The 26,977-nt window shown below is 53.1% G+C and overlaps 2 protein-coding genes across 3 annotated transcripts; one reads left to right on the top strand and one right to left on the bottom strand.

Annotated features, from left to right (window-relative positions):
- The first annotated feature begins 3,072 nt into the window (after nt 1-3,072).
- MIEN1 (migration and invasion enhancer 1) lies at nt 3,073-4,561 on the top strand. The gene is made up of 4 exons (XM_017648594.3): nt 3,073-3,305; nt 3,410-3,507; nt 3,951-4,027; nt 4,111-4,561. Exons 1-4 carry the CDS (start codon nt 3,217-3,219, stop codon nt 4,192-4,194), a joined length of 348 nt encoding a protein of 115 aa, XP_017504083.2. The 5' UTR covers nt 3,073-3,216; the 3' UTR covers nt 4,195-4,561.
- Nucleotides 4,562-5,027: 466 nt separating this feature from the next.
- ERBB2 (erb-b2 receptor tyrosine kinase 2) lies at nt 5,028-26,472 on the bottom strand. Of its 2 annotated transcripts, XM_017648588.3 has the most exons (27): nt 26,172-26,471; nt 19,946-20,097; nt 18,844-19,057; nt 18,353-18,487; nt 17,996-18,064; nt 17,696-17,811; nt 17,430-17,571; nt 16,492-16,611; nt 16,051-16,177; nt 14,455-14,528; nt 14,258-14,348; nt 13,829-14,028; nt 13,345-13,477; nt 13,171-13,261; nt 12,370-12,530; nt 10,970-11,017; nt 9,569-9,707; nt 9,369-9,491; nt 8,970-9,068; nt 8,500-8,685; nt 8,212-8,367; nt 8,029-8,104; nt 7,564-7,710; nt 7,075-7,172; nt 6,706-6,894; nt 6,178-6,433; nt 5,028-6,034 (listed from the first exon to the last, which is right to left on the bottom strand). In XM_017648588.3, exons 1-27 carry the CDS (start codon nt 26,242-26,244, stop codon nt 5,664-5,666), a joined length of 3,786 nt encoding a protein of 1,261 aa, XP_017504077.2. In that variant the 5' UTR covers nt 26,245-26,471; the 3' UTR covers nt 5,028-5,663. The 2 variants fall into 2 exon arrangements, with proteins under 2 accessions (XP_017504077.2, XP_036878561.1); XM_037022666.2 differs by lacking the exon at nt 8,212-8,367 and having other exon boundaries at nt 26,172-26,472.
- Between the last annotated feature and the right edge of the window lie 505 nt (nt 26,473-26,977).

The raw sequence follows: 26,977 nt of genomic DNA, 5'->3' as shown, positions 1-26,977 counted from the left end.
CAGGGTGAAAAGAGGTCTGCTCCTTCCCCCCACCCCGCCCTCAGAGGTGGAGGAGGGAGGACCTTAAGGAGTGGCTCCATCCTCCACTCTCCAAACTGGGTTTTCCTCCAAAAACCAGTATGGGTAGATTAAGCAAAGAAATGGGGGGAGGGGCAAGGTCACCTGGGCCAAGGAGCAGCTTGTGCAAAGCACAGTACACAATTCACTCAATCGTTCCTTCATGTCGTCAACTAATTTGCTAAGTACCTACTATATGCCAACCCTGTGCTTGGTACTAGGGATACAGTGATGAGCAACAAAAACGGACCCGCCCTTATCCTCAAGCAACCCCATCAGGGAGACTGACTTTAAAGAATCATACAAATAAGAAATGGCAGGTGACAATGTTGGGAGAATGACTCATCCAGGGAGTTAGGGAAGACTTCTCCATGGAAGTGACAATTGAGCAGAAGGGAAGTTGTCTGGGGCAGGGAGGATGTTGGGATTGGTGGATGGAATGAGAGGCACTTCTCATGATGAGGGAGCAAGTGCCAAAGCCCTTGACCAGAGGAGGTGCAGCCTGCAGAGGCAGAGCAGAGGTGGGGAAGGAAGGAGAGGAAGCCACACAGGTAAGCCTGAGCAGGTGTGGAAGATGTGGGGAAAGGGAAGTGCTTTGGACTCACCTGTTTTTCTCAAAGTGTGGCCTGTGACTGCCTCCAAATCTCCCTAGGCTTGTTTAAGAACAGATCCATGGGCTCCTCCCCTCTTACTGCATCTCAGTCTCTGGAGCCAAGACCCAGGAATGTGTGGTATTGACAAGCCCTCAGGTAGTTGTTTGGCAAAGTAGATTTAAAAGCCATCTATCCTGTCTGTCCAGACTAGCAGGAACTATGAGCAAAGGCCAGACCCAGCAGGGTCTCTCTAGATTTAAGTTGAGGCACAGAGGAACAGACAGTTTATATTTTGGAGAGATCAGTCTGGATGTTGAAGGGTGGGTTTGAGAGAGGGAAGCCAGACTCAGATAGCTGAGTGCTATAGGATTCCATTTAAATGGATTTCTGAAGGGAACAGAAGCATAGGACAGAAAGCAAATCTGGGGTTAAGGAGGTGGGAAAGGGGTTGACAGTGGGGGACACGGGGACTTGTGAGGAGGTAATGGAGTTGCTGTGTATCTTTGTCATGGTGATGGATGTACAACTGTGTGTGTCAGGACTCACAGAAAAGCTACACTGAAGAAGGTGAATTTTACTGTGTATAAATCGTACCTGAATTTTTAAAATAAAACAACAGAATAGATGTATAGATCAATGGAACAGATTCAAGAGTCCAAATATAAATCCTTACAGTTCTGGTCAATTGATTTTTAACAAAGTTGCCAAGACAATTCAATGAACAAATGGATAGTCTTTTCAATAAACAGTTCTGGGATGATTGAATATCTACATGCCAAAGATGAATTTTGATCCTTGTTGACACATGTACAAAAATTAACTCAAAAAAGATCACAGACCTAAATGTAATAGCTAAATTATAAGACTTCTAGAAGAAACCATAGGAGAAAATCTTTGTGACCTTGGGTTAGGCAAAGATCTCAGATATAACAGCAAAAGCACAAACTACAAAAGAAAAAATCGGTAAATTAGACTTAACTAAGATCAAAATTTTTGCTCTTGCCAAAATATAATTTAAAAAACTGAAAAAAAAGTTGTCAAACTGGGATCATATACCTGATTATGGACTTTGTATCCAGAATATATAGGAGTCTTGTGAATCAATTCGGTTGCAACAACCCAATTAAAAATGGGCAGAAAATTTGAATATATGTTTTCCAAATAAGATACATGAATGGCTAATAAGCACATGAAACGGTGCTCAACATCATTAGTCATTAGAAAAATGAAATTAAAACCAGAATGATATACCACCTCACACTCACAGGATGGCTATAGTTAAAGAGAGACAAGTGTTGAGAAGGATATGGGGAAACAAATCCTCATGTATTGCTGGTGGGAATGGAAAATGGTACAGCCACTTTTTAAAAGTTTGACAGTTTCTTGAAAAGTTAACTATAAACTTACTACACAATCCAGCAATTCTACTCCTAGGAATCTATGCAAGAGAAATGAAAACACACATACAAAGACACTTACATGAACATCCATTGCAGCATTATTCAGAACAGGCAAAAACTGGAAACTGAATGTCCATCAACTAGCATTGAACAGATAAACAAAAGGTGGTATATCTATATAATGGGATACTACTTAGCAATAAAAAGTTAAAAACTACTTTTACATGTACAAACTGGTATATGCTATAGCAAGGATGAATCTAAAAAACTTTATACTGAAGGAAACTTTATACTGAAACAAAAGATGATATTGTATCATTCTATTTATGAAATGTACAGAAAAGTCAAGTTTATAGACAGAAAGTAGATCAGGGGTTGCCTAGAGCTGCTGGGAGCTGGATTGACTCCAAACAGGCAGGAGAGACTTATTTTAGGTTTATTGAAATTTTCTGTAGCTGGATTGTAGCGATGGTTTCACAATTCTGTAAATCATTGTATTGTTTAAAAATGACAGCTTAAAGGGACGCTAGAGTGGATGACCTGTTAGGATACTTTGGTGGGAATCCAGGGAGGCAAGAGGCAGTAAGGAAGGCATTTATTTCTAGAGTTGCAAAATGATGCCAACCCTGTGGGGAGGTGGGGAGGCGCAGAAACTGGGTGCACATGATTGGGGCATAGAGCCTGAGGAGTGCGAGCCCCAAAGCCTAAGGCTCCAGAGTAAAGGGGAGAGGTGACACTGCCCCAGACTTTGACTACAGTTTAGTTTAAGAGTCAGAAGCACTTGAGTGTGTAACTATGTATGAAGTGGTTTTAAATGCCATTAATGTTAGCCAGAAATGGCAATTATTCCATACCGTCCTCCAACCCCAGGACCTTAGACCGCCTGCTTCACAACTCTCTTCCTTTTGTAAACTGGAAAGCATTTTGCAATCTAAGATATTTCATTAGATTAAATAAGGACACCAGGTGAGGGACAAGATCGGCGTTCTGAAAAACAGGGCCAGAGGTGATCTTGAACGGTCCGCAGAACCCGGAGCCCTCAAGGTGGGGATAACAGCAGCCGCGGCCTGCAGGGGACGCCTGGACGTACGCACGGCCCCGCCCCGTCATGTGCCCGCGGCGTCACGCCACACCCGGAAGCCGCGGCCAGATCGGAGCCGACAGCAATGAGCGGGGAGCAGGGGCCGGCGTCTGTAGCGCCCCCTCCCGGGGAGATCGAACTGGGCCGTGGGGTCCGCATTGTGGTGGAGTACTGGTGAGCTGCTCCGGCTGGGAAGGGGTTCGGGCCGGACAGGGGGTGGGTCCACGGCAGGCCCCTCCCCCCAAAACCCAAACGGGCTCCGGGTGTCTTCTCGCTAGTGAACCTTGCGGCTTCGAGGCGACCTACCTGGAGCTGGCGAGTGCCGTGAAGGAGCAGTATCCTGGCATTGAGATCGAGTCACGTCTCGGGGGCACAGGTGAGGCCCACAGAACACCTGCTGAGTCAGGGTTCTAAATCCCAGCTATACCACTTTCTAGCTCCGGCACTGTTTTACATAGTGTCCAGCAGTGTCTGGCACATAGTAAAATATCCAGCCAACTCGAGTCCCCTTCTATAGATGAGTAGATCACAGATGAAAACTGTAGGGAACAAACACTGAGACTGCAGGAGTGCAGGGTTGGAGGGGAGAGAGCCCTTCATTGAGTTACGAAGCCAAGTTCGATGAAGGATACACAGGTGACCCCTCACTCAGATTCCACTGGCTTGACCCACGACTGGGAAATGGCTTAAAGAACTACAAGTCTCTAATGGGTAAAGTGGGAGACACGAAACAGCCTGTGTGAAGTCTAAGGAGTATGGAGCCCTCCTCTGACTTTTGTTCTGTGTGTGCACTTTTTTTTTTTTTTTTTTTAATAACAGGGGCTTTTGAGATTGAGATCAATGGACAGCTGGTGTTCTCCAAGCTGGAGAATGGGGGCTTTCCTTATGAGAAAGATGTGAGTATTTGCAATGTTGGGAGGACCCCTAGTTCACCCTACCCCTACAGTGCATCATCCCATTCCACATCTCTGCCCTCTAGCTCATTGAGGCCATCCGAAGAGCCAGTAACGGAGAACCCCTAGAAAAGATCACCAACAGCCGGCCTCCCTGTGTCATCCTGTGACTACACGATTCTGGGTTTCTATTGTTTGGAATCCAGCCTTGGTCTTCCCTTTGGTCCTGCTGAGGACTCCCTATTGCCTCTTTCCTTTCACTTGGCTCCTGGGAGCTTAGAGACCCAAGCCTCCACTTTGCCCCTTTGGGTACCAGGAGGGAAACACAAACTTCTGTAGTCTTAGTGGTGGGAGAGAGATTCTCTCGGCATGCACATTTGCACAGCCACCTTAGATACCTTCCTAGGATCCAGGTCCACTAAAGCCCACTCCCTTCTCCAGCTTACTCATAACTCTCAGACGCAACCACTGTTCTAAGTTACTTTCCACTAGTCCTAGGCAATGTTAACTATTAACAATAAAGTGGCACTACAAACACCTGTGCCAACTAGTGTGTTTTATGTCCAGTTTGGGAGTGTGTATGGGGGAGGTTGGGGGCCAAGAGGCCAACCCAGCCTCTATACCGCCACAGTGGCTTTTTCTGCATACCTACTTCAAGTTCAATGATCTCATAGCCAAGGCCAGGGAAATGGGTCACAGAGTAGACACTGCCTCTTCTTCCCTCCACCCCTCCCCCAACTCCCCCTACCCAAAAATGGAAATTACCCCATTCTGGTGAGTGGCCTTAGTTCTTTTTTTTTTTCTAAGCAAGAATGCTCTGGTTATCAAAGGGCTCACAGATCAGAACCCCAATTCCCAGATCCTTCCCAACCCAAAGCCGGGAAACTGGAAGACAGGCTCCTCATTTGAGCTTTCTGAAGATTCTTAACCACTCCCTCCAGGAAAAGATGAACTGAGTATAAGTCAGGAGGTGAACAATAAAGGACACAGAGCTACCCCCAGACACAGGCTGGTGCCCAGCCGTTTTCCAAAATATATTTTCAAATGGAGAAAGTGGGTGTGAAGATGGGATATCCCTCCCCCAACTCCAGAGACCCTCCTTTCCATAATATCTAGTCTCCCAAGTCCTATTTCATCTTAAAAAACAAAACAAAACAAAACAAAACAATCTAAGTAGAAACAAGAAGCCACACTCTGTACAAGAACTGTGTGTGGGTGCTTCTGCCCCTTCACTTCTTCCTGGGGCCGAAGCCAGGTCTCAGGGCAGTCTCTGAATGGGTTGCTCTTGATCCCAGACACTCCCTTGAGGTCTCGTCCCCTTCTAGGCCCAGTTTCCCTAAGTCCTTCAGTGCCAAGCATCTGGAAGGAGAGCAAGGCATGGCATCCACTGGACCCTCGAGGCTGCTGGGGCAGGGCTCCAAAGTTAATCAAGACTTCCCAGGGCTGCCCCCTCTTCCTCCAGCCTGGGGCCCTCTCAGCACCCTGGAAATTGGAGTAGGAAGGAAGGTTCCTGGCACAGCAGGCTCTCCTGGATGTGGTCCAAGGGCCCTCTCCCCATCTTGTCCCAACGCAGGCCAGAAGTCAGGCCTTCCCCACTCCCTGAGGGCTCAGCAGGGCCTCAGCGACTTGGCTTGTCGGCTCACACTGGCGCATCCAGGCCCAGGTACTCAGGATTCTCCACCGTAGGGGTCCCTTCAAAGGTGCTGGGTGGAGAGCCCCGATCTGATGGGTCCTGGTCCCAGTAATAGAGGTTGTCAAAGGCTGGGCTGAAGGCTGGTAGAGTGTGGGGCTGAGGGGCAGCCCTGCCCCGGGGTGCCAAGTACTCAGGGTTCTCCACGGCACTCCCAAAGGCAAAAATGTCTTTGACAACCCCATTCTTTCCATGGGAGAGGGTTTTTGGGGAAAGAGTCTTGGGCCTTTCCAGAGTGGCACCAGCAGGTCGACAAGGAGACAGAGGGCCCTCTAGGGGTGAGGGGGGTTGTGGCCGAACTTCTGGCTGGTTCACATATTCTGAAAGGGCGAGGAGGGGGCTTGTTAGAGGAGGGAAGTTATGTGTCCCAACTACCACCACTGTCCCCACAGTGGTCCCTGGCTGAGCACCCCCTTTGGGTACCCCACTTCCCATTCGCTCAGCTTGGGCATGGATTCCATACCAGGCTGGGGGCTGCAGGTGAGGGGGGCAACGTAGCCATCAGTCTCAGGGAGCAGGAGTACTGTGGGGTCCTCGCTATAACGCTGTAGAGAGCTGGGGTCATGTTGGGGGAGGCTCTGCAGCCCCTTGGCTGTCCCCATTCCCAACTCGCCATCAAACACATCAGAGCCAGCCCCTTCTGAGGGTGTCAGTGGGGACTTGGGGGGCTCCTCCTCCTCGGAGTGCTCCAGCCCCAGCGTCAGCTCACCACCGCCACTCTGGAGACAAGAGAAGTCATGATGGGGGTCATTCATGGATCTGGGATGGAGACTCCATGGGAGGTGACAGGAGATAAAACAGAGGTCATTTGTGGGCTTTGACACAGTCACCGTGGAGACAATGGATCATGGGTTAGAAGGCAGTAGGCATCTTCCTTAAGGATAAAGGGTGTCCATGAGAGGTGACGGTTGAGGAGGACATCAGAGAAAGGGACCCCAGTTCACTAGGGGCAGGGAGGTAACCCCACCGCAGTGTGACTGAGAGCACTGACCCTGGTGGATGAGCTACGGTGCCTGCGGTGGGCCGTGCCCCCAGCGCCGGCCGCAGGGTCTGGGCAGAAGAAGCCCTGCTGGGGAACTAGGTACTCCTCAGCATCTACCAGGTCCCCCATGTCATCATCCTCCAGCAGCGAGCGGTAGAAGGTGCTGTCCAAGGGGCTGGAAGGGCCCAAGTCCTCATTCTGGGGAGAAGAGAAGCGGCAGGGCAGCCTCTGTGCAGCCCACCATGCAGCCCCCCGAGGAAAGCTTGGGGGGGACAAGAGCTATGACCGGCCAGGCAAGGGCTGGGCTTGCAGTCATCTCCCCACCCTTTGTGGGAGATGCTCTAGTCACAGGTGGGGTGCGGGGGAAAGGCCCAGTACCTGGATGACAACAAAACGCTGGGGGTCCCTGGCCATGCGCGAGAACTCGGCCACCAGCTCCCGGAACCTTGGCCGACATTCGGAGTCGATCATCCAACCTGGGGGCACAAGGAAACTCAGCATCCCAGTTCTGGCTGCAGCCTTTGGGCAGCCCCGGCCCCACTCTCCAGTCTGCTTTAGACATCCGCTACTAGTGTCTATAGCCCTCAGTCGGTTGAGAAAAGATACCAGACTCTGGTCTTGAGCCAGAACTTTCAAGAATCTCTACTAGTTTCCCCTTTTTAGTTTGCATGAGTCTCAAGACCGGTCAGTTCTCTAGAGCCCCTCAGGACTGGTACTATGAAAGGGAAGCAAGACCCTTTGAGGCTCCTTTAACCATACCAGAGGCCACATACATCCTGCTCTCGGCCCCCTCCCGTGCCCATTACAGGCCTTCTATCCAGGACCTCCCACCCCTCCTCCAAGCAGCCGGCACAGCTCAGCACGTACATTTGACCATGATCATGTAGACATCAATGGTGCAGATGGGGGGCTGGGGCAGCCGTTCCCCCTTCTCCAGCAGGTCAGGGATCTCTCGGGCTGGGATCCCATCATAAGGTTTGGCCCCAAAAGTCATCAGCTCCCACACAGTCACACCTGGAGCAGAGATGAGGTTAAAAGGTAGGGAGACCACAGGGAGCTTTAGTGTGCTGAGCCCCAGAGGCTGTGCCCAAGAGCCTGGCACCATGAGAGAAGGAGGGGAGGGATGCGATGCCACAGGGCAGGAGTTACCTGTCTTTTCCCAATCCCTGGGAAGTGCAATAGCACTTTGGGCAGACTGAGGCGCCAGCAGCCCTTCCTTCCTTCTCACATTCATGCCAAGGTGTCTCCATTAATTCTTCCATCCCTTCCATCAACAACCCCCCAAGGTCCAAGGCTCCTTGTCCACTACCCCCAACCCTCCCCACCACATACCATAACTCCACACATCACTCTGGTGGGTGAACCGCCGGCGGAGAATGGACTCCAATGCCATCCACTTGATGGGCACCTGGGACAGCAGAGGAGGAAGTCCTCAAACTAGGTGTGCTACGAAGATGGCCATTCTGAGTTGTGGCCAAACCCCATTCCACCTTGCCTCACTCTGTGCCCTCTAACCTTGCCCCCATCTGCGTGGTACTCCGTCTCATCAATATCCAGCAGCCGTGCTAGCCCAAAGTCTGTAATCTTGACATGGTTGGGACTCTTAACCAGCACGTTCCGGGCAGCCAGGTCCCTGTGCACAAGCCGCACTTCCTCCAAGTAGCTCATCCCCTAGGACCAGAGTCACCACGTAGACCACACTCTGACCACTCTCTCCCAGGAACCCCACCCCCACCCCAGCCCTGTGTGGAGTCACAGACTTGCTCCAAAGCACCTGCAGAGCCCAGGCCCCTAACTGCATACCTTGGCAATCTGCACACACCAGTTCAGCAGGTCCTGGGAGCCCAGGCGCCCGCGGTGTTCTCGGACGTGGTCTAAGAGGCAGCCATAGGGCATAAGCTGTGTCACCAGCTGCACCGTGGATGTCAGGCAGATGCCCAGGAGGCGGGACACATATGGGGAGCCCACGCCAGCCATCACATATGCTTCCTGGGGGCAAGGGTAAACACTGAGAGGGTAGGGGAAACCACAAACCCCCAACCACCACACACCCCTCCTGAGCACTGAGGTGTGACTAGGAACCCTCACCCAGCCTGGCCCCATCCAGCACTGACCAGAAACATGGCTCACAGACCGGAGAGGTTGAGTTTGGATTTGGGAATCACAAAGTGTCTTCCCAAGCTCCAGCGAAGAGAGAAAGAGACCACAGCCAACAGCTGCCGCCAGGGGGGGACCCTCCTGTACTCCCAGACGGAGAGGGTGGAAGGACTTACATCCAAGATTTCTTTGTTGGCTTTGGGGGATGTGTTTTCCCTCAACACTTTGATGGCCACTGGGATTTTCACATTTTCCCCATCAGGGATCCAGATGCCCTGGGTGTAAAGAGGACGGTGTGAGCACAAGTGGGCCGGCCAAATCTAACCTGCAGTCATCTAGAAAGTCATTACTCGTGCCCCTGGTACCCTTCCCCAGCCTTAAGCCAAGCCTGCTATTGAGCCCAAGGTTACCATTTAGCCCCACTCCCCACTCCCTTTCCCTTCCTTCCAGCCTCTGTAACCGCCCTACCAAACAGCACCGCCCCCACCTCCTGGTTGTCTCCCCCAATAGAACTCTTGGGCACACCCCTACGCAGCCTGAGTCCATCCACCCCGCACTTTGGCCCCGCCCCTGACCTTGTAGACTGTGCCAAAAGCTCCGGATCCAAGCACCTTCACTTTCCTCAGCTCTGTCTCTTTCAGGATCCGCATCTGAGCCTGGTTAGGCATTGCTCCACTAGGAGTCAGCGGCTCCACCAGCTGCGGGGAGGGAGTGTGCGTCAGTGGTCGGGGCTGGGCCGCAGACCCCAGGCCTTCAGACCTCCAGGCCACCTCACCTCAGTTTCCTGCAGCAGCCGCCGCATCGTGTACTTGCGGTTCTTCTGCCGCTTTCGCTTAATTAGGAGGACCAGGACCAGCCCTATGACCACGAACAGCAGAATGCCCACCACAGCAGCAATGATGGATGTCACAGGGCTGGGGGCGGGAGCCAGAGTCAGGGGTTGGGGACCAGTCTTGGGCAGGAGGGATGACAGAGCCCCACGCAGGGGCATGAAGGTCACTGGCATTTGGAAAGGGAAGTTGGAAGATGACCCACAGGCTCTGATTCTCTCCTTCCTACTCTGAAACCTCCCCTGGCCCCCTGATGCCTCCAGGATAAAGTCCAAACTCCTTGCTGGGCATTCAAAGCCCTCTCCACTCACATCTCCAACTTGCCTATGCTCTTGCCCATGGCTCTGACCCCAAATTCTCAAGCTTCCTGACAGAAATCACCAGGGAACTTAGTAATGTGCACGAGTCTGAAGCCCCACCCCCAGATTCTGATTGTGATAAGGGCAGGGCCCAGGAATGTGTACCCAGTGACTCTGATGTTCTAGCCAAATTCCCCAACCATAGGTCACGATTTTCCACACCTCCCAGTCTTGCACATGCTGTTACTTCTGCCTGGACCACCCTTTCTCCATAGGACCATCTTCCCAGACTCAGCTCATCCTGGGACAGACTTGCTCCTGAATGTTGGACGTACATTGCTGTCCCCATCTGGCTTCCGCAGACCTCTAATAAGCACTTGGTCCATGGATAAATGATTGCCTAAGACCTACTCCAGTCTGTTTTCCTCCCCAGGTCCCTTCCCAACGCTCCCCACGGCCCAGAAATCAAGACCAACCCTGCAGCCCTGTGATGAGGGAAGCCCTCCAGATCAGACCCTAACCTGACTCTCTTATCTGTGTGTACTTAATGGCCCACCAGTCCAGAACCTTCGAACAAACACATCCTCTATTTTCCTGACCCCTCTCCTGCAGTGCCACCTGGTCACTCTCCCCTAATACAAGTGACATATCTACCCCTCTTTCAAGGCCTGGCACAAATTCCACCTCCTCCTCCTCCTTGAGACCTCCCAACCCCCTAACACTTCATTGCTTCCCATCAATGCTGCATCTGCACTTCCTTGGGGCCCAGGGAACTGAACACCTCCTGGGTCCCTTATGAGACATCCTGCTACTCAGGTGAGGGGAAGCCTGGGTGTCTGCCATCTTTTCCTATTCCCCACTCCCTAAGCATCCTGAGCAGGTCCTCCACCCACTCGGAACAAACTGGAAGGATGATCAATAGTGGAAGAGTGGCCTGGGAGGGGGCATGTGTCATGTCAGGAGTTCCCCTCCCCGCAGCAATGACCACCCAGGGGCTGGTGGGGGACTGAGGGACAACATGGGGTAGGTCCAGGGGACCAGGCTGACCTGGCTCTCTGCTCAGCAGGGCAACCCTTGTCATCCAGGTCCACACAGCTGCAAGAAAGAAAGTCCTGTCAGCAAGGCTGGGAACCGCCTCCTGGGCTCACTCCAGCCACACAACAACCCAGGAGGTGGGTGTGGTGGGTCATTGTCCCCATTTGACAAATGCAGACACTGGGCGCAAGGTCACCAGCGCTCTTTCTACCACCCCACAAGAGGATTCCTTCTCCATCCTGTGAACCTGCATCCCATTCCCCTGCAGGGGACGTTCACCTCTCTGTGGTGGGCAGAGGTAGGGAGCACCCGGAGGAGCCTCAAGCCTAAACACTCAGCCATTCCCTCCATAAAGGAAGGCTGGGGTTGTGACTGACACAACTTCTGCAGAGGACCATTAGGCAATACCTATTAAATAATGTCTGTGACCAGCAGTTCCTCATCTCAGGATATACCCGAAAAATGCCAACACCTGTACACTAGGGGGCATGTACAAGCCGCTCATTGTACATGGAGCTTATGCACAACAACTAAAAAAGAAAAAGAAAGGAAAGAGAAGAGAAAAGAAAAAAACAAGCTCAATCAATCTCCTTCAAACAGGGACATGGTTAACTACTACTACATCCATGCTGCAGGCAGTATTTTCAAAAAATAGGAGGTAGACCCATGTGTACTCACAAGACCTCCACGATATATAAAGTGGGGCGCGGTGTGGGGAGAAGCAAAGAGCAGAATATGTTGAGTCTGACCCCATTTACATTAAAGAATGCACACACACAAAAACAAAACTCATTATATATGAGTCAAACTATGAAACTACCATCTCTTGACCATTTTTTGACCTGCAAAAACAGCATCTTCTATGACTCAACCTAATACAAATGTAGTATTTATTTAGGTAAATAAGTAGAGACAAGCTTGGAGGGTGCACACACCAGTGTAGCTGATGGTTCTCCCCGGGGAGGGGAGCAACCGGGTGGATGGGGGAACAGAACAAAAGGGCACATTTGCTTTGCAAAGTTTATATTTTTATCCTGCTGAAATGTGTAGTTGAGGACAACTAAATGGGAAAAAATAGAAAAATTATGGTGTTAGGATATGGAAAAACATGGCAAGATTCTCTTAAATGGAAAAAAGCAATTTGCAAATAGTATGTATGCTCTCTAATCCCATTTTAGTTAAAAAAAAATGTGCTCAGAAAAAAACAACGGGAGGAAAAATATTAGTAACAGCGGGGACAGATTTGCTAGTGATATTCATTCATGTCATGTTTCAATTAAAAATTTTTTAATAACGTGTTACTTTTGTGAAAAGAAGATGAAAAATTAAGAGTCTCAAGGTAGGCAAAAGCAGAGTTGTCCCTGTTTTACAATAAGAGCCCTCCTTTCTGCAGAAAAGGCCCTCAGACTCACGAGTGGGTGCAGTTGGTGGGGCATGGCTGGCACATGCCCTCCTCATCTGGGAACTTCCAGATGGGCATGAAGGAGAGGTCAGGCTTCACACCACTGGGGCAGCGAGCAACGCAGAAGGGAGGGTCCTTGTAGTGGGCGCAGGCCACACACTGGTTGGCCTCCTGGGAGGGGAGGAAGGGTTGTGGGGGGCTGGCACCGACTCACCCCAGGGCAGCAGCAGCAGCCCTTGGGTCCCCCCTTTGTGCTTCCCACAGCTACTTGGTAACACTTTTCACCCTGTTCCTGGCATGACCCCACACCTGCTGTGTCTGCCACCCCTGCTCTTCACCCAGCTCCCCACCTGCAAAGATTGATGCCCAGGCCAGGAGCACCAGATGATGAGGCCTAGGAGGGGAGTGTACTACCCAAGGGACAACAGCAAGGAAGAAGGGTAACTAATGTATAGACAGCCTTGCCCATACTCACTGTGTTTTTAAGTTAATTCTTTCTACGTCTCTCATCTAGTGTAATATTCACTTTACAAGTGAGCAAACCAGGCTGAAAGCCAGGCCTGAATTGGCATCCAGCCTGATGCCTAGGCCACAGCTCTAATCAGCTTGGCACAGCCACAAGCACAGGCTTCCCTGGGACCTTTGCAACGTCTGAAGGGTCTCAGGGTCCGCTGCTCAACTCCTGCAGTCTGCAGCATCCTCACCTCCTTCCGCCCTCCTGCTATTCAGGCCTGAGCTCAGAACCCTCTCCAGGGATATTTAGCAGGTGCCTGGCAGTCCCTCCACCCAGCTGAGCCCACCAGCACCTCACCGATCCAAAGCAGGTCACTGAGCCATTCTGGGGCTGACACTCAGGGTGGCACGGCAGACAGTTCCTGTCCTTCACGTACTCCCGGGGAAGCCTGAGAGAGGGATTGGCTGGGAAGTGAGTCTGGAGGGGGCTGCTGTGCACCCCTCCAGCTGCCCCCTCCTCTGCCTCACATACCCCTTCAGTACTCGGCATTCCTCCACGCACTCCTGGCCACGAAGGAACTGGCTGCAGTTGACACACTGGGTGGGCCCCGGACCCCAGCAGTGCCCGTGGGCGCACAGTGGGTAGCAGGCCAGGCCCTCACCCACTGCCATGAGGAAGAAGGAACAGAAGGGACTCTTAAAGAAGACTCCAGGTCCAGCTGAACCAGGGGAAGAGGCTGTGAGCGTGGCTGTGGGCTAGAGGATGAGATAGGTGCTGGGCAATTCAGGCAAAGAGTTCTAAGGTCCCAGAAGCAGAGAGGAAAGGGAAGGGAGAAATGCCAAGGCAGCGTGGCAGGACCAGCTGGAAGCCACACCAACAGGCCAAGCCAGCCAGAGCTACGTCAAGAATGGTACACCACAGACAGGCAGTCTGTACAGTCCTGAACTGCTGCTGCTAGAGGCTCTCCTGTGTGCTGGCAGAGGGGGATCATGCAGCACTGGGCTCCCTGTCTTACCACACTCATCCTCTGGCCGGTTGGCACTGTGGAGCAGGGCCTGGTGGGGGTTCCGGAAGAGCTGGTCCCAGGGCACCGTGTGTACGAAGCAGAGGTGGGCATTGCGGTGGATGAGGGCCAGGCCACTGCCCAGTTCTCGCAGGGAGTGCAGCCCCAGCCAGCTGATGCCTAGCCCTTGCAGGGTCAGTGAGTAGGCACCACTGTGGGAGGAGCAGTGCTTGGCTGCAGGCTACATAGCACACTGCTGCCCCCTCCCAGACGGGCAAGGGCTGCCCTGACCACTCGTCCTGTGCCAGCACACTGCAAACTCCCACGGAAGGGCTGCTGCTGGAATCCCTGGGGAACAGAAGTACCCACCGAGCCCAAAGCTTCTCCACAGCCTCCCTGGCAGGCCCCCTTCCCCTGGCAGTCCCCCTCCCCTGTGCTCACTCATGCAGAACTCGTCCCCGGATTACTCGCAGGTTCTGGAAGACACTGAGGTTAGACAGGCTGTCTGGCCACGCCGAGATGTACAGGTAACCTGCAGGCACAGGGGGAATCCTGGGGTGTGGAGACAGGACAAGGAACCCCAGCTCCTGCAGAGCAGGACAGAGCAGCAGAGCCCGACAGAGAGAGGCAGAGCCCACCTGTGATCTCCTCCAGAGTCTCAAACACTCTGAGCTGCTCAGGCTGCAGGGGAGCCGTGCTGGAGGCTGGGTCCCTAGGAGGAGGATTAGGAGTCGAGTGAGCAGGGCCAGGAAGGTATGGGCATGACCCCTGGAGCTGGCCCTAGCACCCTCCTCCGCCCTCCCCTCCATTAATGACTACACTTCAACCCTGTGCCCATCAAGCCTGGGTGTTCCCATCCTCAGCTTCAAAGCCCAGGCCCTAGTTCAGCAGGATCTACCAAAACAGTGTTTATACCCTTTGATCTAAAACTCCAACTTCTAGGAATATGGCACAGAGAGTCACTGGCCCCCATCCCAGAGGCACATGTAAGGCAGGACTGTTTGTAAGATCGAAAACTGAAAACAACTCAAATACCCATCAATAAATAGGGAACTGTTAAATATGATCTTGATCTACCCAGACTATAGAGGAAAAACTAACATTTAGGAGTATGTAGTATCTGCCAAGTGCTGTTCTAAGAGTTTATGAATATTGGCTCATTCAAACTTTATAACCACCTTAGGTGGTTAGGACTATTTTTGCCCCCATGGTTCGGATGAAGAAACTCAGCCACAGTAAGCAGTTCACATGACTGGCAGGTGGTAGAGCCAGGTTTCAAACCAGGGCTGTCTGGGCTCTTGGCTGCTACCTGCTACCTGCTCCACAGCTGTTTAGAGAACTAGGCAGCTGGACCCGAACTGTCATAAGCAGCTCTCCAAAGCAAGGAGTAGATAATAAATATGTTTCTGTTTCCATAGGCCGACCTCCCCAGCCAAATTACTAAAACTATATTTCTCTGTGATGTGTCTATGTATGTATCAGTGGTCTGGAAGAACACATACAAACTGTTAATGTGGTCTCCCCTGGAAAGGGGAATAGAGGGGGAGCAATATGTTGAAGGGAATTTTCTCCATTTTAAACACATGTTTTTATTGAAGTATAATTCACATACAATAAAATGCAGGTTTTTAGTGTACAATTGGATGAGTTTTGACAAATGCATTCCCTCAGGTATGCACCACCCTAACTGATAGACATAATATTTCCATCACCCAAAGAAATTTCCTGTGTCCCTTTCCAGTTCCCCCACCCAGAGGCAACCACTGTTCTGACTTTTGTCACCAGAAAGTGGTTTTGCCTAGAGCCCCAGAAACAACGAACCACATAGTGTGGCTTCTCTCTTGTCCGGCTTATTTCACTTTAACATAATGTTTTGAGACTCATTCATATTGCATGTATCTGTAGTTTGCTTCTTTTTCTTTTTATTGCTGGGAATTTCATTGTATAGATATACCACCATTTACTTATCCATTCACCTACTGATAACATTTGTTATTTCCAGGTGGGGGTCATTATGAATAAAGCTACTATGAACTCAGGAATTTTACTTTATCTGGAGGCTTGACCTCCACACAAGTGCGTATTCATGGATAACATGTCACTTATGAACATCCCCCCAAGTCCCCACTCCCTCTGGTCTGTCACCTGCTGACACTTCTGGGTGCTCAGGATTCAGTGACTACCTGGATGCTGCTTCTGGACATTGTGTCTATCCTTAACTCTGATTGCCTTACCCCTTAAAGCTCTCTGGAAGAAATGCCAGGCTCCCAAAGATCTTCTTGCAGCCAGCAAACTCCTGGATATTGGCACTGGTGACTGCCCTCACCTCCCGCAGGTGTTCCATGCCCAGACCATAGCACACTGTGGGGAGGGAGTGAGGGGGTCACCTCAGCCCCCATACCAGCACTGATCACCCCCAGATGGAGCACCATAACCTGAACTCCTGGGTTCTGTCCACCATCCCCTCCTGGGGCCACATGTGCTCTCCCCCCACTAGCAGGAGATAAGGGGGGACTTGTGGGACTGATCTAGGGAGGGCCAAGGGGCAGAGACAGTGGAGACAAAGGACTGGGTCCCAGGAGGGTCTGAGGAAGGATGGGGCAGTGGGTTGGGCCACACTGGGTGTGCAGAGGGGCAGGAACTGAAGCCTGGCACAGCAGGTGGCCAGTGGGTACCTCGGGCACAGGGCTTGCTGCATTTCTCACACCGCTGTGTTCCATCCTCAGATGTCACCTCTTGGTTGTTCACAGGGCAGACCAGGGTGCAGGACCCCACATCCGTAGACAGGTAGTTGTCTGAGGAGATGGGAACCATCAGCGCATGTGCCCTGGCCCTTCACGCTCCCCCACAAGCAGTGTCACGATGCTCAGATAGTACAGTAACAATGCTACCAACCAATATGGAAGTGCCCTGATGGTATGCCTCAGTGCTTGGCATTCATGTACTCCTCACAACAACCCTATGTGATAGGTGCTGTTAGATTCCTATTTTGCCCAAAGGGAAACTGAAGCACAGGGTTTTATGTAAATTACTCAAGGTCATTGTGATATTAAGTGGAGAAGCCAGGACTTGAACCCAAATAGTCTTGACTGTGCTCTTGTAGAGCCACTGTGAGGAGGGTACAACCAGGGCCTGAGAGCCCACTCTCTCTCCCGCAGGAGGAGGAAAAAGGTCCTCAGGCCCAAGGCCAGTCCCTAAATGCCCATCCATAAATAGGGGAGCTGTTCACTAAAGCTCCAATCTATCTAGGCTATAGAAAAACATGAACATTTTGGGGTGCTTAGGTGTCAGGTTTTATAACATCTTCTGAGGTTAAGACTATTTTTGCCCCCATTTTACAGATGAGGAAACTGAGACACAGCAAACTAGACACTACCACTAGTAAGTGGAGAGCCAGGTTTCAAAGCCAGGCAGTCTGGCTCCAGAGCCTGGGCGGGTCTCAGCTGCTGCTCTTTGCTGCCACCCGCTCCTGAGCGGCTGAAAGAATGAGGCAGTGCAACACCCACTCTCAGGACCAGCTCTCTGAGCAAGGAGCAGACAATACAATATGCTCCCATTCTGTAAACCAACCTCCCCAGCAAAGCCACTAAAACTATTTCTCCTTGGCACTCACAGGGACAGGTGGTCACACAGCTGGCGCCGAAGGTGTAACGGCCCTCAGGGTTAGGCATGGACTCAAACGTGTCTGTGTTGTAGGTGACCAGGGCTGGGCAGTGCAGCTCACAGATGCCACTGTGGTTGAAGTGGAGGCAGGCCTGGGGGGACAGGCAGCGGGTGGTCACCAGGCTGTTTTCCCTGGTGTGCAAGGTTCAAGAGTGCAGTATGATGCGGGGTGCCCCTGCCATGCAGCCTGAGGGGCGGGGCCCGGGGGACACATACCAGGCAGTCGGAGTGTTTGGGGCCCGTGCAGCCAGCAGCACATTGCTCATGGCAACAGTCTGTGGGCAGCGGGCCCTTGCAGCGGGCACAGCCACTGGCACAGACAGTTCGCGTCACTGTTGGGCAAAGGGCAGGATGAGGGCTGGGGGGCAGCCCAGGTGCAGACCCTCGGCAGCACCACCTTCTGGGGAGACCTCCTGCCTCTGGGAGGACACCCGAGGCCCACTGTCAGCCCCCTCCCACGTCAGTGTTACTCTTCCCAGTCCCTGCCCCCGAATTCTCGGCCTCCCCAAGACTCACAGCTCTGACAGTCCTCGGAACTCTCTCCCCAGCAGTGGGAGGTCTTACAAGCTGGAGAACAGGGTTGGCCTAGGGAGAAAAACTGAGACGGTGAGAGATGGAGACGAGGAGGCAGAACACACACTGCAGGGAACCCAGGCGGGAGAAGAGGACTCCAAGCAGAGGCACGGTCTAGAAGCAGGAGGCAGGACAGGGGACTACAGACATGAAGGGAACAGAGCTGGCAGGGAAACAGAGAAAGAGGAAATGGGTAGTGTTAGTGCAGTGGCACGGGTGGGAGAGATGTCAGCCTGGAGTTTGGGGTCAGTGGGCTCTCTGGCAAAGGGGAAGCTGCAGGCAGGGAGGAACGTGGCTTACAGGTCCGTGAGCTGTTGGTGTCTATCAGCGTGAGGGCCAGCTGGTTGTTCTTGTGGAAGATGTCCTTCCACAAAACGGTGTCCTGGTGGCAGAGCTGAAGGTTCCGCTGGATCAAGACCCCTCCCTTCAAGATCTCTGCGGGGCAGGCAACAACCAGGGCTTCTTTCCCTCTTACCTTCTGCCCTCCCGTGGGCCCCCACTGCCTTCTAAAAGGGAAGTGGGCCTCTTCAACACACCCCAGGGTCCCTGGGGTTCAGAGCAGATGCCTTTAGCACCTTTTGGCCCTACCCCAAACCCAGCCTGCATCCTAATCATCAAACTGTGTGGGCTGGCACAAGGTACGACTCCCTACGAGGGAAATCCTTCTCTAATCCTCACTAGCCTCACGTGCATGCACCCAGAAGGGATTTCAGTTCTAATTCACACAAAGCACCGCAACAGCCCCAGTCAGCTCTCAAAACCCAGAAGGTTTCAATGTTAATGATGACCACCTGTGAGGCTTCGCAGCTGCAGCTCCCGCAGTCCCCCCGGGGCAGCCCCTGTAGCGGGGGTGGCACTATCTAGCAGGTCTCCATTGTCAAGCACGGCCAGGGCATAGTTGTCCTCAAAGAGATGGGTGCCTCGTATGATTCGCAGCCTCTGCAGCGGGACCTGTCTCACTTGGTTGTGGGCGATGAGCACATAGCCCTGGACCTCCTGGATATCCTGGGGCAGGGGGACAGGGTAGCACGGGGCTGAAACGGGCCTGAGCCCTAGAACACTACCATCCCCTCCAAGACCTCCTCCAGGTTACCAAGTGCTTGGGGATCCTGGGCAAGGTCCCCAATCACTGAGTAGTTCTGCCTCCTCGTGCACAAAATGGAGATCGAGGCTCCTCCCTACCTCCTCAAACCAGATGCTAGTATGATCAAGAAAGATAATGGTGGGGGGAGCACATTGTAAACTGTGAGCAAGTGCCCCACCCTCTCTGCATCTCAGTTTCCTCATTTGTAAAAAGAAAGGCTTGGAGGAGGTGATGTCTGTGGTTTGCAGACTAAGCATCATACACGGGGCCCCAACTCCAGGGCACCATGGACTCAGCCTAGCAGGCTGGTTTCCACTCCTGCTCATGACTCTTTCATGTACATTTCCAATTAAATCTTCAAAATGGGCCCCCAGGGAGAATCAAAGCATGCCTATTGCTCCCAATATACAGTTGGGGAAACTGAGACCCAGTGAAGCCAAGGGCCTAGAATACATTCACATTGGCAGAACAGGACACAGAATCCACATCTCCCGCCAGCCCTTTCACTAGGGACAGGAACAGGAGAGGGACAGTGGATGAGGCAGTTGGAACAGAGGGAAGTGATCTTGCTGGCAAAAAATTTAGCAAAGGATGTATTTCACCCAGAGATGTCCATGGCCAGCCACATTACAGAGACGGACTCAACTGGTCTTGCAGTAGGACAGAGGTTAGACATCAGAAAGGACTTCCCAGTTAAGGAACCACAGGAGAAGACACAGGACAGAGGTACCTCTTCTACCACCAATCTATAAGCAGAGGGCTCAGTTCAACTGGAGGCAGGGCTTGGCTCAGTTACCCACGGGCCTCACCTGCAGGAAGGAGAGGCTGGCACTGGCAGGCAGGTAGGTGAGCTCCAGGTTACCCTGTACCACCTGACAACCCTGGTAGAGGTGGCGGAGCATGTCCAGGTGGGTCTCGGGACTGGCTGGGAGCTGCAGCTTCATGTCTGTGCCGGTGCACACTGGGAGGAGGGAGGCCATGGGTCATTCCAACCTGGATGCCTCCTCCACTCCCACTCCCCCAAGTCATGGTTCTTGGACAGCAGGAGAGCATAGCTGAGGGATCCCACCTCCCATGTCCCTTGGACCTGCCAAAGGTGCAGCAGCAACGGAAAGTTTGGGAAGAGGAGGGAAATTGGAGTCAAGGCTCCTGACTTGGCCCATCCCTAGCATCCAGAGGGGGCCCCACTATGTCAGCCTGAGGGAGCTTGCCTGGCCAATTCAGGGTGTTGACTGGCAAAGAAAGCCTCCCTTTGTCCCAAAGGCACGACTTACGGCCAAGGGGTAAAAATCCCCCAAGAGTGGTGATGAATCATGAATCCTCTGGATGCCCCCTGCCCCTTGCCCAAGCAAACAAACCCAGGGCATTCTCCCCACCCCATTCCAACACCACCCACATGCCAACCTCCTGGCAAGGGATACCCACCTCCTCAGTGCCACCCAGAAAGTGGAAAAGGAGGTTCCATTGGACTCATAGCTGGGGCATGGGGACCACCAGGGGCCTGGTCACTGCAGGGACCTCTGGGATTCCCCCAGTCAGAAAAAGGGAGGATTGGACCCCAACTTGGCGCAGATCCCAGGCCAGAATGATGCCTACGCCAACGGCTCCTACGCTGATACCTCACCCTCACTGCCTCCTCAGGGCAAGACTCCAGAACCAGTTGGCAGAATCTATGCCACAAAACTCCTGCCACAGGGGCACTACGTCAGCCCTGTGTACCTGCCTGGTGCCAACTGTCAGCAAAGGGGCATCAAGATGAACTTAAACTGCAGCTACCTGGAGCCTCGCTGTGTGTCCCTGAGACCAGAAGGAACCACCAAGCCCAGGGACACCAGCAGGAGTAAAGCACCTGGTGAGGGGGCACTCTGGGAGGCAGCTGGCACTATGCCTGCCAGTAGGGGGAAGATTAAAGTGCTCAGTTGAACCTGTTTTTCTGCTCCAGTGAGAAGATGAATCACCTGGTGCGTCCTGCCCAGGAGGGTGTGCCCGGGGAGGCGGGTGGAGGGCACCCCCAGGTGCACAGGCCCACAGGTGCCTGAGCTGCCTGGACTTCCTGCTGGTTGCCATCCACCTCCCACAGACTACGTGCAGATTCGGGGGAACAGCACACCGGCTGCTTTGAGGTCTGATGCCAGGGCTCCAGCAACTTGGAGCCTAAGGTCAAATCCTGGGGGTAGTAAGAGGTATCCCTGCCTCTACAAAGCTGGGAAAAGGCTGGTGGTGCAAGCCCCAGAGGTCCTACCTGGGCCAATGGCCATGAGCTGCCAACCTCCCAGTAACACCCACAGTGGTCTCTGTTCCCACCCCTCTAGACAGACAGGGAAGGAAGCAAAGAGGGAGGGTGGGGAGGGGCCAGAAATAGAACTCAAGGGTCCCTCCCCCCAGACTCTCAAGAGAAACAGAGGCAAGGGGTGGCAGGCCAGGCCCAAAATAACGCCCCACTGCCAGGACCTCCCCCAGGCTCGCAGCTTCAGCTGCTTTGTAGGCACAGCTGTCTCCAAGCCCGGACCCCAAGGCCCAGGCCCAAGCCAGAGACAGGGACAGGAACAGGCAGAGCTGGGGCAGGGGCCATCTCCACCCCCTGCAGCCCGTTGCTGCCTCCAAGGGACACCAGCTGTGGCAGCCAGGCAATAGGAAAACAACAACAATAGGAATACTGGGAGCAGCAGCAGTAACTCTCATTAACTGAGCGCCTACTGTGTGCCCAGCAGGCACTGTGGCTTAGAGCCTGGTAACATCCTCCAGAAGCTGGGGCTACAACTTCTATTTTGCAAAGAAGGAAGCTGAGGCTGACAGGGATTATACCCCCATGATCATAAAGCTTGTGAGCGATGGAGGCAGGAGTTGGCCTGGGGCCTGTCTTGACTTTAGATCCCACATTCCTTCCACTAAGCCTCACTGCACACACACAAATTGCCCCCGCACCCCACGCAAAGGTAAATATACACCAACTCTATTGATGTCACTGATAAACAGCGCAAGCTCTGGGCTGGGCTGAGCACTACAAAGAGTGGCAGCCCCGCCCCACTACTGAGTTTTGTTGTGGCCAAATGGAGTCTGATTAAGACTCTAAGTGTTTGCAACAGGTGGTCAAAGTGGTATACCCTGAGACCTACTCCCAGGGAGACCTCCCCTACCTCGGCTTCCCTCCCACTCCCCCATCTCCTCACCAATCTCTCCCTCTCCATTCCTCACATCATCCTGCACCCACTGATTTTCTTGGGAGGTAGGAAGTACTGTTCCACATAGGGGAGCTCTTTGTCCACAACATCTGCTCCTCAGGAGCCCCAACCTCCAGCTCTATGGGGCCAAATCAGTGTGAGGCAGGACCAGCCCAGAGCCAGGGCAGGGCACACATGGGTGCAGGGTAAGCGTTGGCTGGATGAATGAATGAATGAGGTCCAATCAAGAGTCTCCAAACCAAAAGAGACCAGTTGAGATCATGGTGTCCATCCCTCTGCTCAGAAGCTCATCAGGATCCCTCATGTCCCTCCAGCTGGAGTTTCATGGTCAGCACTTGGTCCCAGCTTTGGGGGTGTTCTCAAGTGGCTTCCCTTCTCCTTACCAGGCTTTAGCCCCAGCTGTTCTCTTGTTCACCAGCATGACAGCCAACATTTCTTTGTTTTACAGGAACACAACCTACATCCCCAAGCTCCCCTCCCCAAGACCCACAAAGCCAGGGCCTGTTCTGGAGATTCTAGGAATCACCCACCACACACACCTGGTTTATCAGGCCTGATATCAGACCAGGGTCTGGGTTCAGGGTCATTAGACCAGAAGCCTAGCTGGGCCACTCACCGTGTCACCTTGAGTAAGTCCCTGGACCTTTAGGGCAGAGGCCAAATCAGATTCATCTCTAGGCCCAGCAGTGCCTGTGACTTAGTAAGCACTCCGTGAATATTTACTGGCCTGAACTTGGCTGTAAAGAGGGGATAATAAAACAATAACAACTCTTCCTCTCTACAGAAAGTTAAATGAGATAATGAATCAAAAAGCAGACTGTAAATATGACAAGGCTTTGTAAACTTAGTTGTGGCAACACAAACGTTGGCTATAATTCTCCCACTCCTTGAGAAAGCACACACCCCTCACCCTACCTAGACTCTCTTCCCAGGGGTGGGGACGGAAGGTAGCCTAGCCATAGATGGAGATGGCACTCACTGGGGCTCCCCATAGACCCAGGGTAGGGAGGAGGACCTCTTTCCAGATCATTCCAGCATCCAGGGGCAGGCACAGCTACAACCCCACACTGGTTCCTTATGCTCCCACTCCAGTTCTTTCCTGCACACAGAGCGGTGAGGTCCCACTGGCCTCTGCCCCCCCTCAATCCCCTGCTAGGTCAGCGGGACCCAAGAAGAAGGCAGATCTGGTATAGACAGGGAGGGACAGGAATCCATATCAAGAGGGGACTTCAGGGGGCCCCAGCCCACTCCACTTTTATAGCCTAGATAAGGGAGGTCATCCACTTGAGTAACAGGATAGCACCTCTCCCCCAGTCTGGCCTCCTGGCTGCCCTGGAGGCTTTGCTCAACCCATTCCTGTTGAATACAGTAAGACTTCCACTGACTCTTAATGCCTCCTCATTAGTCCAAAAATGCCCTGGACATTACTGGGTCATTAAGAAGCCTCAAGTCTCTTCATTTCTTTGAACTTCAGTTTTCTCATCTGTGCACCTACTGCACAGGATTATTCCAGAGATGAAATGAAACTGTCTGTGGATAAGAACCTGGCATATAGGAAGCTAAGGACAAGGGAGATTCATATAGCAGGAGGATGGGTAACTGAACCAAGAGAAAATGAAAAGTGCATTGTATTTGGAATGCACTGTATATTCTCTTTTTACATTTGATCCTATCTTTTCGATTGTTTTTTCTGTAATATTAAAATAAGGTAGTTTCCCTAAGTACAGTAAAAAGGAGGAAGGAGCCTGCTGGGAGAATTATTTGAGAATTAAAATATGAGCTCTGTAAGATAAAAAGATGTGTTTACTGTACTTTATAAAACCTTGACCTCTAAGAGATCTAAGCACAATCCTGACCCTCTGGACCTCCCCCAGTCTGTCTTCCCTTCCCCCCCACATTCCTGCCCCAGCCCTCAGCCCTGAGATATAATTGGGGTGCCAGAGGCAGCTGGGTGGTATGCTTCTATTTTAACCATTTTCTGCACATCTCTCTCTGCACCCAGCAGGCAGGTTGATAGGTGAGAAAGACCTAAGAAGGCCCTAGTCATTGGCGGGGGAAAAAAACCCTCAAACCCCAGCACTGCCACTACCCCACCACACCCCACCTGCTCAGCTGGCAGGCCCCAGTGAGGAGAGCAGCAGCTCAGCCTGACCTCACCGTTCCCTGCCAAAGGTCAGGGAGGAAGATGCCCACCTGGGAAACAGACTGGAAGGCTGGGCTCAAGAGAAAGGGCCTCCTTCCTCAAAGAGAAGGCATGGGGCCACCTCCCGCTGTTTACACCAGATCTGGGCCAGCACCTTGAGGGAGTGCCCTGAGAGGGCAGAGTTCAGCCAGGTCCCTAAGTCAGCAGAGAAACAGGCTGTTTGGCAACACAAAACCCAGACACACAAACACACAAACCACACAACTCAATTAACAGCCTAACAAGAGACACACCCCTCAGACAGCACAGCGATGCTCTTACAGAGGGGCCCTCGAGGGGCAACACCCCTCCCTCCCTGACCTATAGAGACCACCCACTACTTCCAGAACTCTCTTGTTTTGTCTCCCGCACAATCCCGTGATGCACAGAGCAGTGTCCACCACTGTTCAAGGCAGATTATAGTATGATTGTGGAGGTTACACTGCCTGGGGCCCAATCTGGGACCCACTGCTTACTCGCTGCTACTTAACCTCTCTAAGCCCAGGTTTTCACCTGGAAATGGGAATACTAGTAGTACTTCTCTTACGGGGTGGTTCTGAGGATTAAAAGAGGGAATGCATGCAAAACACCATGCACAGTGCCTGGCACAGACACTATTCCCAGGACACATTGACCTTAACCGTCACGGCATACAGAGGGGCAAGGTGGGGCAGGGCCCCCTGCCCACCCCCCAACACGCTCCCCCACACACAGCCTGAAGGAAAAGGCAAAGCAACTCAGCCCTCTGCATACCCCAATCTGGCCCTGTTTCTTACTCCCCGACCCCACTGCCCAGGAATCCCTCCCTTGGAACTCTTCGACGTTATGCCCCAGACCAGGTGGAACCCACCATCACCCCTCCCTGGACCATGCTCCCCAAAAGTCACAAAGCACACAGTTCCTGAGCTGGCCTTAAAGAAATTTGTTCAAAACAAATGTGTCCCCCCTCCCCCGACCCAGACTCAAACGCGAGGCAACTCTGAAGTCCGACTAGCTACCCTCTCCTGCCCGGTTCTGGCTGGACGGGTTGCTTTCCTCACCTCCCCCCTCCGCGCTCCAGTCTTGCCTGCAGCTGCAGGAACTAAACCCAACCGGCCGAGGGAAGGAGGGAAGGGGATGGGGGAGAGAGCAGAAGGGACCCCCGAGGAATCCAGCCCAGTCCAGTCTGGAGGCGGAGGCTGCCAACTGGAAAGAGTTTGAGAGGCTCAAGGAGAAACATACACACACACACCACACACACACACACACACACACACACACACACACACACACACACACACACCACACACACACACACACACCACACACACACACACACACACACACACACACACACACACACACACACACACACACACACACACACACACACACACCATGCAGTACACCCTTTGAGGGAAAACTTTCTGAACAATTCCAGAGAACTTTTTGACAAGTTCCTGGAGCGTCGCGGAGTCTGGAAAGCACCAGTCTCTGGAATGGGACATCCAGAGTCGCTTTGGAGTCATTGTCCCCCGTCCCACCTTTTTTTTACTCCTAGCGCCTGGACTGTCCGAAGTTTAGGTTTGGGAACTCCTGGGCCCCTCTGCCCCGCATGCCCAGGGACTTCGGCGGGGGTGGGGAGCTGCAGGGTCCCGTCGCTGCTCCGTGCCCTCCCCACACCAGACCCACCTTGGGTGCCCGCGGCTCCGGGGGGCAGGAGGGCAAGGAGGAGCCCCCAGCGGTACCAGGCCGCCAGCTCCATTGGTGCTCACTGCGGCGCTGGCCCCATGGCTCCGGCCGGACCAGGCTGCGAGCACGGGCGCGGCGAGCCGAGGGGGCCGGGCGCTCGGCGCCGGAAAGGGCACCCTGCGAAGGGGCGGGCGGCGGCCTCGGGGGACTTCGCTCGGCGCCCTGGGAACGGTGGAGGAGAACCTCGGCTCCACTACTCCATTCCTGTACTCCTCAAGGAGGCCCTCCTCCTCCACCTCCTTCTCCGCCCGGGACTGAGAGCCGGCGCGCTCCCAGCTCGCCCCCCACCCCCTCCAACCGCATTCCAGCAAGTCCCTGGGAGTGGCAACGCCCAGCTTCACTTTCTCCCTCTCTCCGCGCAGGCCTGGGGTGCGTCCCTCCCAGCGCCCGGACGTCGGATTCCTGCAGCAGTTTTCGCCCGGCTCCACGGAGAACCCCCCAAAACAGAGGAGGGGCATGGCACCCCCTCCCTCGGGAGCCTGTGGCAAATGCTTTGCGTTACCATCCTGAACTCACTTTTAAGTCACAGGTTTTCAACATTCCTGGCAAACTTACATCCTACTCCAACACGTACCTATTTGTTTTAATACCAAGTAATGGTTTTCCCACCACATCCTCAAGTAAAATTGATAGGGTGGGGGAGGTGTTGGGTTTAACATGCGGCTTCCAGGGCTCCCTGGCATGCCTTCTCGAATTTTTTAGGTATCTCTCTCCAGTCTGAAAAGCATGATTTTAAGGAGGTCTAC

The sequence above is a fragment of the Manis javanica genome, chromosome 4 (assembly GCF_040802235.1).
Source record: "Manis javanica isolate MJ-LG chromosome 4, MJ_LKY, whole genome shotgun sequence".
Classification (NCBI taxonomy): Eukaryota; Metazoa; Chordata; class Mammalia; order Pholidota; family Manidae; genus Manis; species Manis javanica.
Note: the sequence above shows the minus strand (reverse complement) of the source record. Positions and strands in the feature narration are given on the sequence as shown.

Excerpts from the sequence above, each read along its gene's own strand:
- MIEN1 (XM_017648594.3), top strand. The coding sequence starts at position 3,217 with ATGAGCGGGGAGCAGGGGCCGGCGTCTGTAGCGCCCCCTCCCGGGGAG. Across the intron at positions 3,306-3,409 it reads CGCATTGTGGTGGAGTACTG|TGAACCTTGCGGCTTCGAGG; the intron begins GTGAGCTGCTCC and ends TCTTCTCGCTAG. Across the intron at positions 3,508-3,950 it reads GTCACGTCTCGGGGGCACAG|GGGCTTTTGAGATTGAGATC; the intron begins GTGAGGCCCACA and ends TTTTAATAACAG.
- ERBB2 (XM_017648588.3), bottom strand. The coding sequence starts at position 26,244 with ATGGAGCTGGCGGCCTGGTACCGCTGGGGGCTCCTCCTTGCCCTCCTG. Across the intron at positions 16,178-16,491 it reads CAGCAAGCCCTGTGCCCGAG|TGTGCTATGGTCTGGGCATG; the intron begins GTACCCACTGGC and ends CCCTCCCCACAG. Across the intron at positions 7,711-8,028 it reads GAGTGATGTGTGGAGTTATG|GTGTGACTGTGTGGGAGCTG; the intron begins GTATGTGGTGGG and ends TCTCTGCTCCAG.